At 39.8% G+C, this 21,059-nt stretch overlaps 2 protein-coding genes across 16 annotated transcripts in view; one reads left to right on the top strand and one right to left on the bottom strand.

Moving 5' to 3' along the window:
- LOC106824486 (olfactory receptor 7D4-like) overlaps window positions 1–1,216 on the top strand; it is a 9,271-nt gene extending 8,055 nt beyond the window's left edge. Inside the window, exon 1 of the mRNA XM_070491933.1 lies at window positions 1–1,216. This exon is cut by the window's left edge and continues 8,055 nt beyond it. The gene's annotated coding sequence lies outside the window, so the exon portion shown is untranslated.
- The window catches only part of LOC106824483 (zinc finger protein 426-like), a 51,776-nt gene that overhangs the window by 12,731 nt on the left and 17,986 nt on the right, over window positions 1–21,059 (bottom strand). For 3 of the 15 annotated variants that reach the window (XR_011496130.1, XM_070491937.1, XM_070491934.1), the window contains exon 6: window positions 1–21,059. This exon is cut by the window's left edge. Coding sequence is in view for 8 of the 15 variants with exons in the window: in XM_070491937.1 (XP_070348038.1) it covers window positions 20,583–21,059 (477 nt within the window). In the remaining 7 variants the exon portion in view is untranslated. The other 12 variants (XM_070491939.1, XM_070491941.1, XM_070491938.1 and 9 more) reach the window with 10 other exon arrangements.

The raw sequence follows: 21,059 nt of genomic DNA, 5'->3' as shown, positions 1-21,059 counted from the left end.
TGGTTCATATATTCCCCTTCATATAATTGCATAGGTCATTTGTTATTATTTCAAAAGGAGACAGCCAATCTTTCCAAAATGCTTTACATATAAGATTGAAGAGCACTAGCAGAAGAGCTTTTGGCCATAAGAGATTAAATGCTTCTGAAAGCTTTGCCAACTGAGTTTTGATTGTGCCGTTAGTTAGTTAAAATGTTGCATTATTGGCCAAACATCACAAACAGACTTAATTATTTGCCTGGTGGAATGAGTTTCCTGGTTACTGTGTAACTCAACAGGAATTCCCAAACAGGAATTATCCTTTCCAACAATAATTCATCTACTGCTAAAGCCACTGCTCTTCTGCAAGGAATGACCTCAACCCAATGTGAGAACACACAGATTACCAAGATACAATTATATCCTTGAGACGGTGGCAACTGAACAAAGTCCAACCGCCATACCTCAAGGGGTCTCTTAGGAAGGGGAAAGTGGCTTTGTGACCTGTGAAGTGGTTTCTCAGGATTATATTTTGCACATACAGCAAAATGAGCATAAGCTTTATGAGCTACTGTGGGAGAAAGTTTCCAAAAGTATTCTTTTCTCCATAAACTCATCTTCTCAAGTGCTCAATGGGTTAACTTATGTATATGCTGGAGCAATGGCAAGTGTGTACAATAGACACTATGGATTTTTTTTTTCTTTTTTATCAGGACCAAGCTACATCTGCATGGTGGTGTCAAAAATTCCCCCTTTTCTTTGCTATGTTTGTTTCTCTTCTTCTGCAGTGACTTCTCAAGCCTGTAGAAGGAAATCTTTTACTGAGTTAGGAGAGTTAGTAGGAAGCAGCAGGCATTCTCAAGGCTGGACAGCACATTCAACGTGATAATGTCCTTGCTCATCATTTAAGTAAGACTCATCTGTAAACCAGATTAGATAATAAAATGCAGTCATGATCATTTTCCTCCTACCTGTTGGAAGCAAGGTAGTAGGGTTAAGATAATGAATAATATTCACTCATTCAACATAACCTAAGAAGGTTTATCATCATTTACTTGACAATACTTCCCATGGAATTTAACATAACAAATAAACCTAATTAGTTTAGTATTCCTTCTTCTTTTGTGTTTTTTTTTTTTTTTGAGGAAGATTAGCCCTGAGCTAACATCTGCTGCCAATCCTCCTCTTTTTGCTGAGGAAGACTGGCCCTGAGCTAACATCCATGCCCATCTTCCTCTACTTTATATGCGTGATGCCTACCACAGCATGGCTTGCCAAGTGGTGCCATGTCCACACCTGGGATCCGAACCAGTGAACCCTGGGCTACTGAAGTGGAACATGCGAACTTAACCGCTGCACCACTGGGCCAGCCCCAGTATTCTTTATTAATAGGAAGACAACAAATTCTCTGAGAAGTCCCAGAGGGCTGCTGGAAATTCTCAAAGTTATTTTTTAGATCAAAAGCAAGACTTCATGTAGGGTTTGAATTTGGGGAGAGCTTGTCAAAAATATCAGAAAGTTTAAAAACTCTTGGCCAAACAAGATCATAGGTCACTGTGAAACAATGCTTAGTTATCCAATTAAGCATGGTGAGTATTAAAGATTTTCAAGCAAATACAGAATATTAAAGAGCTGTAAGAGAAACCTTAGCTCCTGTGATTAAAGACCTGATAAAGACAATGCAGGAAATGTATTTTGATAAAATATAAAATCCTTAGTCTTCTGGCAGGCTACTTAAAGGTAATGAAGTAAACCTTTCATAATGTCTTTATCAAAAGCAGACTAAAAGTCCAAGGAAATTATTCTTTTAAATGAAAGGAAAACAAATTCTAATTCTGCACCAGCTTACATCTGATATTGAAACTCATTCGCTTAATTAAATTTAATTAATACACAAAACTCTTTCCTCAGCATTCCTCTTTCACAAAAATTTTATAACTTTCCTTTTACATTTAGAATTTGTCCCGTGACTTCCCTCCTTCCTAGTACTCTAGGACAAATTTATTTTTCTTAACAAAACAAAGGGAACATCTCCCTTTCTTACACCTTCTTTACTGAAAACATACATCCTACTTTCCTTAACTTTTTACATTGGCATTCTGTGGAGTGGCAGATCAACAAGGACTGACTAGAAACATGTGTGTATTCATCAAAAGTCTCAGTGCAACACAACACAAGTTTATCAATAAACCCAAGTATTTTTGAGTTTCTCTGTAATTAGAAGCCAAAGGTATATAAGTCTATGTTTAGTAATTAATATCTAATATTTTATCTTAGGTGGAAATGACCTAGATACTGAATAAATTTTATCATTTAATTTAGCAAAACTCTTAGGTTACAAGTTACCAAAAGGTTTTCAAGTTATTTTAAGTACATATACCATAACATAACTATTGTTAAAAAGTTCACCCAACACTTTTATCTTTTTCCTATCTATTTAGTTTACTTGTTCCCAATAATTATTTAGATTTGTTAATAATTATTAATGGCAATATAATTTCTGGATTGAAATGCTTATTTCAATCAAACGAACAAACATTTTTCCATTTGTATCCTATTTGGGAGACGGATCCCCCTGCAACATCTTCCTGATGTGCTCATTCTTTCACTGAAGCCCATATCTCATTCTGTGATAAAACAAATGAACAAATTTAGATCTTAGAAAAAAATGTTATGATAAAAAGTTCAAAATGATCAGGCTCACTTATGTTATTTTTCAAATTAAATATACTAAAAAAAGGGAAATATAGACTTGAGTACTATGGTTATATCAAAAATGTAGCAATGATAAAGACAAGGGGTCTACATTTTAACACTTTTTATGACAAAATTATTATACAAAAATGAAAAGTGATCATGAATAAAAGAAAATATCAAGGATGTTAATATGAAAGTCTAGACAAGGAGCTGATATCGAAATGATAAATTTAAAAAAGCAAAAAACAAAGGACATTTTGTGATCATTGGAAAGTTTCAGGACATATAAAACAAGAGTAAGGGAAGTTGAAGATGTCCCAAAACGTCAGACACCAATGGCCTCAGCCTTCTGAGAAAAGAGTGCATCTTAAAAATTTTCTTCCTTATAGTTCCAAATATACTGAACTTCTCACTGTCTATGGTTTTATCTTACAAACACTCACCTTGGAGAACATGTCCTTCCACTGTCCTCAATTCTTCTTGTTCCAACCAAGAGAGAAGATTCGGTTTCAACGGGTGACACCATGTCCACAGAGGAAGATACACTGATGGAAGAGGCTCATGCAAGAGATGACAAACCTTCCCACAAATCAGGCACTATATATCTAATGAAGCAGTAAGTTTATTTCAAAAGGACTGAAAAGGCAAACATCCTACCTCTCTGTACCCCCCAAACTGGTTCTCTTTGACCGTTGAAATCCACACTCTGGATTACGCACAAATTTACAAAGCCCCAAGGGTTTGATTTAAACAAACAAAGAAAGTGCAACACAGAGATCTGTCTTCTGATGAGGAAACCACTAGAGTGTTGGTTCTCGAACATTATAGTGCATCACAATCATGTAGACGGCTTTGTAAAACACAGAAGATGAGACAAAAACCACAGCTCTCTGATTCACTATGTCAAAGGTGAAGTCTAAAAATGTACATTTCTAACAGAGTGACAGTGATGCTGTTGGTCCTGGGGCCACACATTTTGAGTATAACAACAGTAGATTCAAACCCATGAGTGTGGGGAGTATGTTTCTGTTCTTTCTCATTGTATTCAGATTTGAATCAGCAATTCTGGAACACAGTAAGAACATAATATATATCTGATCCATAATAGGGTATAAATAGTGATGGCAGATTTACCTGTTGTGGCCAGGTTCTTGTAGTTCTCCAGCATCACATCTCTGTATAGGTGTCTCTGAGAGAGGGCCCGTAAACTCCACTCCCCCTGGATGAAGTCCCCAGCCACATCATCTACCATCACCGAGGCTGACTTATGCAAGTAACACCTCCACCAATGCTCACTGGAGAATGAGGACAGGAGACGCTAAACCAATACAGGGTTCTCAGATCTCCCATTATCTCCCCCAGGGTTCAGTGGTCCTAGGTACTCTTCACCCTGTCTACACTCTTCACTGTTTATCTCCATCAGTCACAAGGCTTTAATTGCACCTCTTACACATGAACTTCTCTCACTACAACCAGACCAGGAGATCTCATTTTACTTCTATCACTGAAAACTCTTGTGCGTATTGCACTGTGATAAATGCTGATGAATGAACAAATTCTTTGAGTAAAGGCACATTCATCTTCCTTACCTGCTGTGAGAGCACTTGGCAAAATAAGAAGCATGCAGCTGACACCACGAGGGTCAAGATTCATTAGGAATTACTGAACTACTGGCCTGATTTTCAGGATAATCCCTCACCAATATTTGAGGCTCAACTATGTGGGGAAACTCTACTGGGGTCTTAATTGAATGGGGCCTTATTTGGTTCAGAAGCTTTAGAGACAGGTCTATACAGAAGAAAATGTGTCTACCTGGTAGATGCAGGTATCTCATTCCTTAGGATAAGCTTTGTATTTACCTAATGAGCATCTGTCAGCTAGTCAGCCACCATTCTTTCATCCTCTGTCTTTCGCTCAGGAAGGCCAAAAAGTCCCGAGTAAGAAATTTAGGAAAGAAAGAATGAATGAGGATCCAGAGCTGACTGTAATTCCCACATTAACCTCATGGAAAATCATTCCATCACCATTTGAAATTCCTGAAATGTCCCTTCACACTCAGGCAAACTCACACAAATACACACTACTGCCATCAAATGCCAGAGGAGTCACCTGTCACTAGAGGAAGAAAAGGGATCATGAAGTATGCTGTCCAAGAGAAAAAGGTGATAGTCTTACTTTACACAGAAGGAAACTTCAGCCCTGAGAAATGGGACTCTTTATCTACCCCCGATGATTACGCAGCACCTTTCCCCAGTGGACGTGTAGGAGCAGCTGATTTATCACACAGCCTTCTTAGGCTGACTTCAGTTTCTCCTAAAAGCACCAGAACATTGCTGCTCAGTCCTAGACCATTGGGTACCATATTGGGCAGGGCTGACCTGAAGGGGCATCTAAAAAGGAGCATCACCTAGGACTCACCATAAAACAAATCCTGACATCCTCTGAGGCTGATGGTAACTCTCCCCGATACTCCTTTCCTTGATGTCAAGATCACTGCAGGGCACTCACCAAAGACACCTGGAGATTGTGGACTGATGGGCAACAAATGCCCTTCTCAAGATTGTTACAATATACCTAGATAACTAAGTAGGTGTTCTTGACACAATATAAATCTGAATTTTCAGGAATATACTTACTCTAAGAACAGGGCTGGGATGATTTCAAGGGCAGGTGGAGGGAAAACAAGTGCTTTGCAATGAAAACAAAAACATTGCTTATTTTTCTGCAAAATGACTTTTAACTTTGCTTTAAAAAATGCACTCTGAAATTACAAAATGATACAAATTAAGTGGAGGGTATCTGGCAAGATTTCTAACAACAAAAAATAGGAAACAAGTCAAATTTTATTCATGGATATCTCATTAAATATGATATAGGTATGAATGGGAAACTAATGGAAAAAAAGAAAGATATCTGTGAAGTGAGGTGAGTGATTTCCAGCATCTATTTTTAAGTGAAAATAGTAAGTGCAGATCATTGAGTGTTTGAGTAAGATTGTAGGCAAATAAGAACACGCACAAATGTGCATTGGAACACATAGACACACATGTATTTCTTGTTTGGGAAAGTAAAAAACACACTAGAATGATGTTAATGAAATGGAAGTGAGATGCATGGAAAACTTCTGAGTATACTTTCTCATATTGCTTTGACTTTTGAACCAAATAACTGTTTTATATGCTCAAGAAGTGAAACAATTTCAAAATTGGAAACAAGAACAAAAAGAATATATAATAAGTACAAAAAGAACTACTAAGAAACATGGAACTTTGGTGACATTAGAATCGCAATACTGCATATTTGTGTGTGTCATGTAGGATAAAGGAAATAAGAAAGAGACTACTGTTATCAGGAGCCAAGACTTAGAGAGAAACATAAATTTAAAATCTGAGACGGTTGGATAGAAAACGAAATATTAGCTTTGCGTTGTTAATATGTATACAAACTTAGAATTTAAAAAAAGTTTTCTAGTGCTGGAAGGGCCCTGAAGCCCTTGAACTAGATTTTAGCACAGGGAACAAACTGATGTTCATTTCTAAAAAGAACCAGGCTCTTTGGGAGAAATGTCTGATTCCACACGTGGGGCAGGAATGTACAAAGTGAACCTACAACACCTTCTCAGTCAGAAGGCAATAAAGTACTTAGACGTCAATGGGGGTGTGTCTAATGGAGGGAGCTTAAAGGAGCCACCCCCAGATAAACTCGAACTATCAAAAAGAATGATAATATATTGACTGTAGTACATTGAGACAGAATGCATGAGTATATAGTAATAATCACAAGGTAGGAAAAAAGATAAAAGAGGATAAAAAACTGCTAAGAATGAATGAACCATAAGACGACCATTTGGTAACACTCAATATAATATGTGATTCAGGAAAATATCATGAAAATTAAAAAATGTCAGGAAACAGGATATTCCCATAGGGCCAAGGTTTACCCTCCTGTTTACTAATTATTCTCCCTAAATTATGGTAAATTCAATTGCAGTTGCTGCTACTAACAAAAAGAAGCTTACATTGGGGCCAGCCCGGTGGCACAGTGGTTAAGTTCGCATGTTTTGCTTTGGCGGCCTGGGATTCACTGGTTCGGATCCCAGGTGCCAACCTACACACCGCTTGTCAAGCCGAGATGTGCCAGGCATCCCACATATAAAGTAGAGGAAGATGGGCACAGGTGTTGGCTCAGGGCCAGTCTTCCTCAGCACAAAGGAGGAGGATTGGCAGCAGATGTAAGCTCAGGGCTAATCTTCCTCCAAAAAAAAAAAAAGACTTACATCATCTCTTTTAAAAGACTCCTATATTTTGAAGTTCTGGGAAATTGACAGGGCTCTCGGGGTCAGGCGAGATGAGGTGGAAGCGGTACCCAGCTTTTCTGTGGTAATAAATTTCGTAATTATAGGCATTCTTTCACTCATGCATTTAATGATCTCAGATCCTCCCTACGAATGCTCTTTATCTTCCCACCTGAATATATTGAAGCAAACATAAATAACTGATGCCCACAACTGGAACAAATTCATGCAGAGCTCACCCACACTGCCAGAATGCCCAGGCTGGTGAGGGACTGAGATGCTTTTCCTTATGGAGATGGTGCAACAAATGTTGCTTAGGAGGCATTTTAGAAGGTGGAGCACAGTGGATGAAAAGGCCTCATGGACACTAGCTGACTGCACAGCCCGATGCATCTCCTGCCTGGCACAGATGCTCGGGGTGGGCCCCCCATCCCTTGCCACTTCAGAGAGAGGCTGTGGGCCAAGCAGGGAGAGCAGGTGGGGGTCACAGAGCAAAAATGGCAGTGGGAGGAGATGCCAGGTGGGCAGCTGGCAGAATACACACCACAGTGGGAGGTGAAGAGCCCAGCCCAGCAGGAAGTAGAGTGATACCTCTGGAGCTGTCTGGTGTCCACGCAGAACACAGGTACTTTCCCTTTGACCGCTCTGATCCTCCTGGTCCTGTTAGGTTCACCCAAGCCCAGGATCTCCAGACCAGACAGAGAAGGAGCAGCCAAGAGAGATGAGCTGGCTGAAGGCACGCTCTTCTATTTGTGGTGATGATCGGAGGGGCTCCAAGAACACAGGGCACGGAGGGGTGAGTGAAGCAAGGAAGAAATGGGAACCGTGACCTTCCTAAGCCAGAAGAAAATTCCAAGCATCTGCAGCAGAGGGGTGGGGACATCTCCAAGGGGCAAGGCACAGCCAGGACCAAGGGTGGGACCAGGCAGGTGTTCCTGATGTGAAAGTGTTGGGAAGGGCTCCTCCTCCCAGTGAGGGAAAGGACACTTTTATTTTTCCCCTTTATGGATGAGGAAATACACACACACCGATCAAGTGTGTGCCCATGTTCACCAAGTGAATTAAAATACGGGCCACTGGAACTAAATCCTAAGTCACTTGACACTTTGCAGTGACCTCCAAAGGATGCCTCTATATAAATATCAAACTAGGGGCAAGGGAGGGGGAAAATGAAAGAAATTTAAAGTACACTGGGGCTATGATTGTTAATACTTCATTTAGACACAAAAGCTGGGACTTTTCATATCACAAAAAACCTTTAATGAAAACACAAATACTGCATCATTTCACTTCTATGAGATCCCTACATTAATCAAACTTGTAGAGACAAAGTGTAGAGACAAAAAGTAGAACGGAGGTTGCCAGGGCCTGTAAGGAGAGGTGAAGAGGGATACATTGTATATTAGAGACAGAGTTGCACTTTTGAAGTTGAAAATGTTCCTGACATCTATTGCACAACAAAGTGCATATACTTAACACTAGTGAATTGTACACTTAGAACAATTAAGATGGTATATCTTATATGGTCTTCCACAATTTAAAATAAAATCTTTTTGTCAATTTTTAAAAATATCTAGGAAATAAACACCTGTCAAGATATGAAAGGACTTTATAAGTGAATGGGGATAGAATCAGAATTACCATATGAGGCAGCAACGCCATTTCTGGTAAAACGCCCAAAAGAATTGAACGCAGGGACTTGAATACACATTTGTATACTCATGTTCATTGCAGCATTAGACACAATAGCGCAAAAGTGGAAACAACCCAGGCATCCGTTGACTTATGAATGTGATACATATGTAGAATAGAATAGAGTATTACTAAGCCTTGAAAAGGCAGGAAATTCTGGCACATGCTATAGCATGGATGAACTTTGAAGACATGATACTAAATGAAATAAGCCAGACACAAAATGACAACTACTGTAAGTTCTGCTTATCTGAGGAACCTAGAGAACTGAGATTAATGCAGGTTTCATGGGATTGAGAGGAGGGGGAAATGGGGCATTAGAGTTTAATGGGTATGGTTCCAGTTTGAGAAGATGAAAAAGTTCTGGCGCTGGATGGGGTGATGGTCACACAATCATGTGAGTGCACATGCCACTGAATGGTACACTTAAAACAGCTAATTTTAGGTTATTTATATTTTACAAGAAAAAAGTGAATGAGGGATTATTATTAGTTTTAATTAACGTAGCCTCTCAAAGCAGAGATCTGCAGTAAAAGAAATTCTCATCCGGTTTGGCTGACAGTGCCTCTGGGAGAGACCTTATCAGACATACCTGCTCATAAATAGAAGGACCTCAAAGTGCTTGGGGTTTATTGCTGATATTAAATTGTTATATCAGAGTGACATCAGCATCATGGTGAAGTGAGCTGTTCCCTCTCTCTCGCCCACCTATGTTAAACTAAATGGACATCCAATAACCATTGGATTCCTTACACAGCACAACAAGATGCTTAAGAGATCTGTGCATCTATACATCCAAAGGTGAGTGGCCTAGAAGCAGTAGAAATAGGGGAACGGCCCCATTTCCCTCTCCAGCAGCAGTGATCCAGGTTATGGACCCTCACACACTTACAGCAACGCTGTGAGTGTAGTCACGTCCAGCCTCAAGCACCTAAACACTGCCTGCTGAGTGGCAGTGGCTCAGCCAATGTGAAGGCACCATGCCTGAGAGGTGGTGCTGCCCCCATGAGTGCAAACCACCCACTGAAGCATCCTCACCTTTGGGAATGTGACCCAAGAGTAGGTGATCCAGCCCATGCGAAAGCGACCTGCCAGTGACTGCAGCCTGGCCTGCAAAAAAATCAGAGTGGTTCAACTGGCACACCTAAGAGCAGACGAGGCAGGAATATAAAAAGCAGTCTCTGATGCCACTGCGGTGGCAGATTGAATCTGCAACCAGAAGCAACAGAAACCACAGCAGAGCGAGTGACACATTCCCCAGTGGTGGCAACCATGACACTAGCTCCACCACCACTGGGGGCTGTACACAAGTCCCTGGATTCCCAGCCCACTGCAAGCAACAATGAGACCCGTGAACCCAGGACACCTTGCGGTGGTGTAGCTGGCTTCACAAGAAAACTCGGAAACAGTAGTGAAGGTGGTGCATGGGACAGCAACATCTCAGCCTGCAGACACCAACTGGAAGAACATGAGACCCAGGTGACCTGAAGGAAAGTAACCAAAGCTGTACTCATATAAGAAAAGGTGATTACCACCACAAATGTGCCAGCAGAGGAGCAATTCATCAAACACCATGATGAAATACAATAACACTTCAAAACAGAAGGAAAATGACAAATCTCCAGAAACCAAACCTGAAGTCACAGAAGATTACAATCTAAATGACAGAGAATTCAAAATAGCTCTCATAAAACAACTCGGTGACTTACAAGAAAACTCAGACAGCTCAATGAGCTGAGGAATAAAATTAAAGAACAGAAGGAATAATTAAACAAAGAGAATGAAGCCCTAAAACAAATAAACAAACAAACAGAAATTCTGAATATTAAGAACACAATAAATGAGATGAAAAATAATTTAGAAAGCATAAAGAATAGAGCAGGCCTTATTGAGGAGAGGATTAGTAACCTCAAAGACAGAAATCTAGAACTGCTTCAGATGGAGGATGAGAGAAAACTAAGATTTTTTAAAAATGAAGAAATTATTTGAGAAATATCCATCCAATTAGGAATAGTAACATAAAGATTATAGGTATCCCAGAGGAAGAAGGGAGAGAGAAAGGAGCAGAGAGTTTGCTCAAAGGAAAAATAGCTGAGAACTTCTCAAACCTGGGGAAGGAACTGGATATACAAGTACATGAAGACAAGAGAAGTGCTAATTACATCAATAGAAAAAGACCTTCTCTAAGACGTATAATATTAAAACAGTCAAAACTCAATAACAAAAAGAAAGATTAACAGCAGCAAGAGAGAAGAAAATAACATACAAAGGAACTCCCATCGAGCATTTAATGGATTTCTCAGCACAAACGTTACAGGCTAGGAGAGAATGGAATGATATTTTCAAAATAGTGAAAGCCAAAAACTATCAGCCAAAAATACTTGATCCATTGAAATTATCCTTCAGATATGATGGAGAAATAAAAGCTTTCCCAGATAAACAGAAGCTGAGGGAGTTCATTACCACTAGACGTGTCTTACAATAAATTATGAAGTGAGGCCTCTGACCTTAAAGAAAAGGACAAAAGTTTACAAATATTTGAGGAAGGGGAGAAATAGAAAGACAAAATAGGAAAATTGCAGCTCTCCATCAGAACAGGTTAACAAACAATTATGACATGAAAGATAAAGAGAGAGAAAGCATCCAAAATAAGTATAAACACTTCAATTTAACCACCAACTCACAAAAGGATAACTTATGACAACAAAAACATGGAAGGAGAAGATGAAAGGGATGGAACCTACTTAGGCTAATGGAGATAAAAAGCTATCAGAAAATGGAGTATCTCACCCATGAGATCTTTTATACAAACCTCATGGTAAGCACAAAACATCAGAGCACAGTCACAAATCGTAAGTAAAAAGAAAACTGAGAAAACCATCAAACTGAAATAGCAGCCAGAAATACAAGGGAAAAGAAACAATGGAAATATACAACAACAAGAAACACAGAAATAAAACGACAGTAGTAAGCCCTCATATATTAATAATCACTAAATGTAAATGGATTGAATTCACCAAGCAAAAGACACAGAGTGGCTGGAAGGATGGAAAAACAAGACCCAATGTCATTCTGCCTCCAGGAAACACATCTCAGCTCTAAAGACAAACACAGGCTCAGAGTGAAGGGATGGGAGGTGACACTGCAACACAATGGCAAGGAAAAGAAGGCAGGTGTAGTCATACTCACATCAGACAAAGCAGACTTCAACATAAAAAAGATAATGAGAAATAAAGATGGGAGTTACATAATGATGAAAGGGACATTCCAGTAAGAAGTCATAACACTGATTAATATATATGCACCTAATACAGGAGCACCAAGGTATATAAAGCCACTATTAACAGAACTAAATGAAGAAACTGATACCAACACAATAATAGCATGGGACCTCAACACTGTACTTATGTCAATGGATAGATCATCCAGACAGAAAGTCAACAAGGAAACTGGCCTTAAATGAAACTCTAGAACAGATAGGCTTAAGACATATATAGAGAACATTCCATCCCAAAACAGCAGAATACACATTCTTCTGAAGTGCATATGGAACACTCTTAACAATAGACTGTATGTTGGGAAATAAGGCAAGCCTCAATAATTTACAAAGATTTTAATCATATCAAGCATCTTTCTAACCACAATGCTATGAAACTAGAAATAACTACAAGAAAAAAAACTAGGAAAGTCACAAATATGTGGAGCTTAAACAACATGCTACTGAACAACCACTGGATCAATGAAGAAATCAAAGGAGAAAGAAAAAATACCTGGAGACAAATGAAAATGAAAACACAACATACCAATTCTTGTGAGATTCAGGAAAAGCAGTACAAAGAGGGAAATCATACCCAAACAAGCCTATCTCAATAAACAAGAAAAATCTCAAATAAATGAACTATAACTAAAAGAACTAGAAAAAGAAGAACAAACAAATTCCAAAGTCAATAAAACAGGGAAATAATAAAAATCATAGCTGAAATATAGACTAAAAAAACAATAGAGGGGCTGGCCTGGTGGCACAGCGGTTAAGCTTGCATGTTCTGCTTTGATGGCCCAGGGTTCACCAGTTTGGATCCTGGGTGCTGACCTACACCCTGCTCGTCAAGCCATGCTGTGGCAGGTGTCCCACATACAAAGTAGAGGAAGATGGGCATGGATGTTAGCTCAGGGCCAGTCTTCCTCAGCAAGGAGAGGAGGGTTGGCAGCAGATGTTAGCTCAAGGCTAATCTTCCTCAAAAAAAAAAAAAAAAAGAAAGAAAGAAAGGATCAATGAAATTAAGAGCTGGCTTTCTAAGAAGACAAACAAAATTGACAAGCCATTAGCCAAACTTGCTAAGAAAAAAAGACTCAAATAAACAAAATTAGAAAAGAAAGGAGAAATTACAAGGGAAAATACAGATGTATAAAAGATTTTAAGAGAATGCTATGAAAAGCAGGATGGCAACAAATTGGATAACCTAGCAGAAATGGATAAATTCTTAGAAGCATACAACCCACCAAAACTGAATTAAGAAGAAACAGAGAATGTGAATGAACGTATCACAAGCAAAGAGATTGAAACAGTAATCAAAATCCTCCACCAAAACAAAAGTCCAGGACTAGATGGCTTTTGTGGTGAATTCTATGAAACGTTCATTGAAGATTTAATACCTGTGCTTCTCAAACTATTCCAAAACTTGGAAGACAATAGGATGCCTCCTTATCTCATTCTGTGAGGCCAACATTACCCTGAAAACAAAACCAGCCAAGAACACTACAAAAAAGGAAATTACAGGCCAATATTGCTGATGAACATACATGCAAAAATCTTCAACAAAATATTAGCAAAACGAATACAGCAATAGATTAAGAGGATCATACACCATGAGCAAGTGGGATTTACTCTGGGGATGCAGGGATGGTTCAACACCCAAAAATCAATCAATGTGATACAGCACATTAACAAAATGAGGAATAAAAATCACATGATCACCTCAATAGATGCACAGAAAACATCTGACAACATCTATTTATAATAAAAACTCTCAATAAAATGGGTATGGGAGGAAATCACCTCCACACGTTAAAGGCCATATATGAGAAACCCGCAGCCAGCATCATACTTAATAGTGAAAATCTGAAAGCCATTCCTCTGAGAACAGGAAGAAGACAAGGGTGCCCACTGTCACCACTCATCTTCAACATAGCACTGGAAGTTTTTGCCAGAACAAACAGGCAAGAAACAATAAAAGTCACCGAAATTGGAAAGGAAGTAAAACTCTCACCATTTGTGGATAACATGATTCTATTTATAGAAGCCCCTAAAGGATCCAAGAGAAAACTATTAGAAATAATCAACTACAGCAAAGTTGCAGGATACAAGATCAACATATAAAAATCAGCTGCATTTTTATATACTAACAACAAACTACCAGAAAGAAAAGAGTACAATCCTATTTAAAAATGCAACAAGAGGCTGGCCTGGTGGCAGAGCGGTTAAGTTTGCATGCTGTTTCAGCAGCCCAGGGTCCGCCGGTTCTGATCCCGGTCATGGACCTACCCACAACTTACCAAGCCATGCTGTGGCAGTAGTCCAACATACAAAGTAGAGGAAGATGGGCACAGATGTTAGATCAGGGCCAATCTTCCTCAGCAAAAACAAAGGGGGAGTGGCAGTAGATGCTACCTCAGGGCTAATCCTCCTCAAAAAAAAAAAAAAAACCAGAAGATGAAATCAATAATTCAAAGAGACTTATGCACCCCTATATTCACTGCAGCATTATTCACAATAGCCAAGACTTGGAAAAAACCCAAGTGTCCAGCCATGGATGAATAAATATTTGATATATATATAATAAAATACTCCTCAGCCATCAAAAAGCCACAAAATAGTGTCATTTCTCACAACACGGATGGACTCTGAGAATATCGTGCCAGGCAAAATAAGCCAGAGAAAGACAAACACTGGGGCGGGCCCCACGGGTGAGTGGTTAAGCTCACGCACTCTGTTTTGGTGGCCTGGGGTTCGCGAGTTTGGATCCTGGGTGCAGACCTAGCACTGCTCATCAGGCCACACTGAGGCAGCATCCCACACAGCAGAGCCAGAAGGACCTACAACTAGAATATACAACCATGTACTGGGGTCTTCAGGAAGAAGAAGAAAAAAACATATTGGCAACAAATGTTAGCTCAGGTGCTAATCTTTGAAAAAAAAAAAGACAAACACCATATGCTTTAACTCACGTGTGGAAGATAAACACACAGATAGGGAGAACAGAACAGTGGTTACCAGACGGGAAGAGGGTGGGGGAAGGCAAAAGGGTCAGAGCGGCACAAATGTATGGTGATGGCTAGCAACTAGACTATTGATGGTAAACACAATGCAGTCTATACAGAAACTGATATGTAATAAAGTACACCCGAAATTTACACAATGCTATAAAACTTATGTCAGTAATATAATTTTTAAAAAATTTGTCCAAATTGGATCTTCAAATTCTCTAAGGTTTGAGACTTTTCAAAAGTAGAATGTGGAAAAAAGTACACTTAGTCTAAACACCCTGTGACTGGTAAATTGAATTATTCCAGAACGAGTATAATAAAGCCTCCACCCTCTTCTCCTGGAGGCCACTGTGCTGAAGCTCTGTGCAGATGCCTAGGACGTTTGAAAAGACAGGTGAGTCTTCTTGATTGTCTTTAGTAGAAAGACTTGTCTACATACGATTACATTTATATACAGAAACATGCACATCATAGACATGTAAGAAGGTACCTTTCTACCTGAATGTAATGTGTCAAAAATAAATGAAGGACCCAAAAAGACAACACCAAATTCCCACATAAAATATTCTTTTGCATATAAAAGTAAACAGAGGCCCTCTTGAACCAACATTTAGCCAGTGCCCCCCAGAATAGGTCAGACTTGCCAAACCATGAGGATGGGAGGATGTGGGGGCTGAGTCAATGTCACTCCAACAATGGAAATTCTTTTCTGGAGACAAGTCACAAAGGTTACTTAGAAGGCTTTCAAAGAGGGAACTCAGTGGATGAAAAGCCCCTGGGCATGTGCCCTCACAGCATTTTACAGCTCAAATCTTTGCGGGGAATGAACGCCTGAACAGGCTGTTGGACCTGGCTGTGCTGGAAAGCCCCAGGGCCCCAGCAGAAGCCAGCAGCGCACACCAGGACTGTGTAAACAGGTCCCTCAGTGGTCTGGACCAAACATGCCCTTTGACTTTCACTTCAACCCCGATATCATCCTGTTTCTTCAGACTTCACCAAAGCCGGGCTGGGCTGGACCACCACCTATGTGAAAGTCCCCAAGGTACTGGGAACAGGTGGAAGAAAATCTCCAATGAACAAGTGACCACACTTCCGCTTCCTGCCTGGGGATGGCAGAGCTCTGAGGCTCAGTCTGTCCATCAAAATAGACCACCTCAGACTGAGAAATTCTAGTTAACAACTGTGTGGGTAGATATGGGCTGAGGTTGGCTCAGTGCCGGGCTGGAGGCACAAACAGCCCTAGCCAATGTTGAGTCTAGACCCAGAGCTCCAGGCAGGGCTACGGGTCGAGGGCAGGGCCCTCACACGGGGTGGGGGTTGAACCTGGGAATGTTCATCAAATGTTCATCGCCTTCCTAGTGCCCTTACAAAGGCTCTCCCATGATATGCCAGCCAATCCATGAAATAGTCTATTTCCTCCATTCAGCCTTATCCTTAGTCTTTATTTCCCATTTTTATTTTATGCATATTGGACACCATGTTAAAATCTGTTCATTCCTTTGTGTTTTTAACATAACGTTTTCTCTAAGTCTTCTAGCTTTTCTCTTTTTCAAATAACTGCTCTCATTTTTCTGATTTTACTCTATGGCCCAAGACCTCCATACTAGGTAGTGAAATCGCACCCATACCAGAAATTCTTCACTTAGGACGGGTTCTAAAGTTTCTCTCATAACCATGTTTGCCGTGGATTTCAGTGGGTGGCCCACATGGAGTTAATAAAGATCTTTTTAAATCCTGATTTAATAAAACACTTTATCAAGAATTGCTTAAGGAGGTTATCATATGTAATTTATGCATCTATTGAATTGCTATGTTTTGCTAGGTTAACGTTCAATCTGTTGCTGTACAAAATATTAAATGTCTAGGTAACCAAAGGAATCTGTTTTTTAAAAATAATTCCTGGATTTCGTCTCTTGCTTGAAAACATCTCTTGAAACTGTCTATTATATGCAAACTTCTTAATTTAATTCTAAAACTTACTACTTCTAAAGACATTTGAATCTCTAATCCTCATTGAGTGTATTTCAGCCCAGGGTGTGGGGTAGTGGATCCAACTTTATTTCCTCCAAAAAGAAAATTGTTGCAGTAGTACTTAGTGATAAAATATCCTTGACTTAACGACTTGAAATTCCACATTAAACACTGTATTCCTACATGTACCTGTATTAGTATTGAGACTGTCCTGCATAGTAATATATTTGCCTATGCCCATATCATACCCTTTGATTATAATATTTTATATTAAGTTTTAATATTTAGTGGTAAAAACAATATGGAAGCTAACATTTGCTGCATCTTACCATGCTAGATGCCTCACAGACTACAGGTGTATTATGCTCATAACCTCCAAATGGAGTAGGCACTATCACAATTTTCCCTTTTGTTTCTTGAAACAGCTTTCTTGATATAATTCACATAGCATACAATTCATCCATTTATATAATTCAACATTGTTTAGTAAATGTAGAGGCTTTTAGAATGCAGAGAAGTGTTAGAATATTTTCATCATTTCCAATGCAGCTGTTGGCAGTCAAAATCCCCATTTGCCTTCTCACTTTACAGGTGAACACAAATCTCCTGTCTCAATAGATTCAGATTTTCTAGACACTTCATATATATGGAATCATACAATTTTTAATCAATAGCTTTTTTCCACTTAGAATATTTTTAAAGACTCACTGTGTTGTAGCATATATGGCTCACATCATCTTGGCTTTTGGAGTGTATTCACATGAATATGCCCATTTCTCAGCCACTAATCAACAAAAGCTGGGACGAAATCTCCTCCATTTCTCTTGCACAGCCCTTTTTGAGGATGCTGCCACTATAACAGTGCAGGCAGCAGGATAAGGCCAATCTGCAGAAGTGACCTCAAACACTACCCACAAGCTCTTAGACTGTGGCAACAGTGACAACTTCTGATAGGACCACCAGGTCTTCTTACAATCAGGATCTCATCTAAGGTCAATCCACGACCTTACACTACACACAAAAGGTTAAAAATAATCAGCTGATCTTTGGTGTTGTTGCCAATAATTAAAAGGACAACAGAGGCACTGAATAACAAAATACCTACCCCAGGTGAACCACAACATGACATACTCCTCCAAACACACAAACATGTGACACAAACATAACACAGAATTCTTGTTCGGGACTTATTAAGCTTGATTTAGATTCTCATACAGTGCTTCAAGTCACAAGAAGGTGTCATCAAGCATCTGCATGCCTGATGGCCATACCTGACACAGCCAAGGTTGCTTGAGCATCCAAACCATGTGAACGTGTATCACTGAAGGTGAAATGATATTGTGCTGGTCTGTCTACATCCAGGGTTCACACTGAGGCGATGCCCTCCCAAAAAGGGCCTGCAGCACAGCAGATTATCCAGACCGGGTATATTGACATGAGTTTTTCTATTTCCACAGCCCATGGATCGAATGACAAACATAGAAGCAGGTCCTATCACCAGTAACAGTTGCTTGAGGCAGACAAATGAGATCATTATTTTGCCAGGCTGTGGTGGGGTATGCTGTGAAAGAGAACATTCCTGATTCTCACCATCATCCTGTACAGCTTGAGGTTAAAAGTCCTCCCGAGGTAGTAGGGTTGTTGTTCACCCACAAAGATCATGAGATCAGGGTATCCCACATTGTAAGTGTTCTCTCAGTTCTCTCTCAACTACACCATGCTTGAAACTGACTTTTTATCTGAAAGGATCTCGTGTGAGAGGGAAAAGATAATTTTATAAAATTTACAGAGATGTCTTTTTACCACCAAATACGGTGGCCAGCATGACTCACCCTAAATGAGTTCAGTGAGCACTCCACACAGTCAAGCAGACACTGCCTTCACAATGTAAGACCATGTCAATCCAACAAGAGAGATGAGGTAGTTAGAAGAGGATTAGATGTGAATGGTGTAGACCAACTTTTGACCAGGGTGCAACTTGGAATGTGGGGGAACTAGACTGGCCTATCAGCAGAAAGAAAGAGACATCATGCACAAGAATGGTTAGGGCCTAATCACAAAGGCTTAAAATAGATCTAGAGAACCACCCAGGATGCTATGCATCTCAGAAGACCCTAAGATTCACACACTCAGGGTAGCACTTCCCCTATTTCCTGTACTCACTTCCTCTTGACTGTAGATCACCACCTTTACTAAAGATGAGAAATGATACAACGGGAAATAACGACTCTACAACATTTCTTACATTCGTAAAGCTTTTCTCCAAAGTGAAATCACAAGTGAACACTGGCAGAACAATTTTCCCACCTATCAGCTGGATTTGTCTCCACTGTGAGATCTCTCACATGTAAGAAATACATATTTCACTGAGGAAATAGGGAAGGGCTTTCCATGTTTCTTAATACTATGGCTTCACTGTTAGTCCTTACATGCTGGGCTGTGAGGAGAATCTCATGGCTTTCCTTCATTTCTTAATTGGAAAGCATCTCTGCAGTGCGGTCCTTTCATACCTTTGGAGTGAATAAGGACTCCTGAGGGTTTTACCACATTCCTTATGCTAATACACTTTCTCTCCAGGGGATTTCCTTCATGACACCAAAAGGAACTGGGAAACTGAAGGATTTCCAACATTCCTTACATTTCTAAGGTTTCTCTCCAGTGTGAGTACACTTCTGAATCATAAAGTACCAAGAACTGGTAAATATTTTCCTACACACGTTACACTCAAAAGGGCTTATGTCTAGTATGGGTCTAAAATGTTTATCAAGATTTGAGGAACTATCAAAGGTTTTCCTATATATGTCACATTTAAAGGGCTTCTCTCCACTGTGAGCTTTTATGTGGTCAATACAGCCTGACGATTTAGTGAAGGCTTCCCCAAATTCCTTATGTTAATAGGGTTTTTCTCCAGTATGAGTTTGCTTGTGAATCCTAAGGTGACAACATTGAAAGCCCTTTCCACATTCCTTACATTTACAGGGTTTCTCTCCAGTGTGAGTACGCTTGTGAATGATTACATATGAAGCCCTAGCAAATTTTTTCCCACATATATTACAACCAAAACGCTTTTCTCCAGTATGAATTCTAAAATGTTCACCAAGATTTGAGGACATAGCAAAGGCTTTCCCACATTTGTCACATTTAAAAGGCTTCTCTCCAGTGTGAGTTCTTCCATGGCGAATAAGGCATGCATATCGAGCGAAGGCTTTCCCACATTCCTTACATTCATAGGGTTTCTCTCCAGTGTGAGTGCTCATGTGAATGTTAAGATGCACAGGACGTGTAAAGCCTTTGCCACACTTGTTACATTCATAGGGTTTCTGTCTGGTGTGAGTTTGCTTGTGACTGTCATGGTCTATAGAAGAACTGAACTCTTCCCCACATTCCTTACATTTATAGGGATTCCCTCCAGTGTGAGTACGCTTGTGAACGATTAAGTATGAAGATCTGGTAAATCTTTTTTCACATATATTATACTCAAAACGCTTCTCACCAGTGTGAGTTCTAAAATGTTTACTATGACTTGAGGAAGAAGCAAAGGCTTTCCCACATTTGCCACATTTAAAAGGCTTCGGTCCAGTGTGAGTTCTTCTATGGACAGTAAGGGACTCATATCGAGTGAAGGCCTTCCCACATTCCTTACACTTAAAGGGTTTTATTCCAGTATGAATCTGAACGTGAGAGTTCAGGTATGGAAACCTTTAAAGGATTTTCCACATTCATTACATTCATAATGACTATTACCGGTGTGAGTTTGTATATGTACACCAACACTTGTGGAGTGAATAAAAGATCTCCCACATTCCTTCCTTTCATGGAGTTTTTCTCCATTGTGAGTTCTCATTTGGGCCCAAAGGTAAAAGTGATCAGCAAAGGCTTTTCCACCATCACTGCATTCAAAGTCTTCCCCTTGCATGCTAGTTTTCCAGTACACAATATCTAGAGTCGGGCTGATGGCTTTTCCCAACTGATTCAACATGAAAAGCTTCTCTCCAGTAGAGGTTTTCTTCTGCAGAGTAAGGAAGCTTTTCCCATACTGATCATCATCATGAGGGTTCCCTCCATCGTGAGCTCTCCTGTGTGTCTCAAGGCATGAACATTCACTGAAGTGTTTCCCACACTGCTCACAATCATAGAGTTCCCACCCACTGGGGATTCTTTC

Source organism: Equus asinus, chromosome 20 (genome assembly GCF_041296235.1).
Source record: "Equus asinus isolate D_3611 breed Donkey chromosome 20, EquAss-T2T_v2, whole genome shotgun sequence".
Classification (NCBI taxonomy): Eukaryota; Metazoa; Chordata; class Mammalia; order Perissodactyla; family Equidae; genus Equus; species Equus asinus.
Note: the sequence above shows the minus strand (reverse complement) of the source record. Positions and strands in the feature narration are given on the sequence as shown.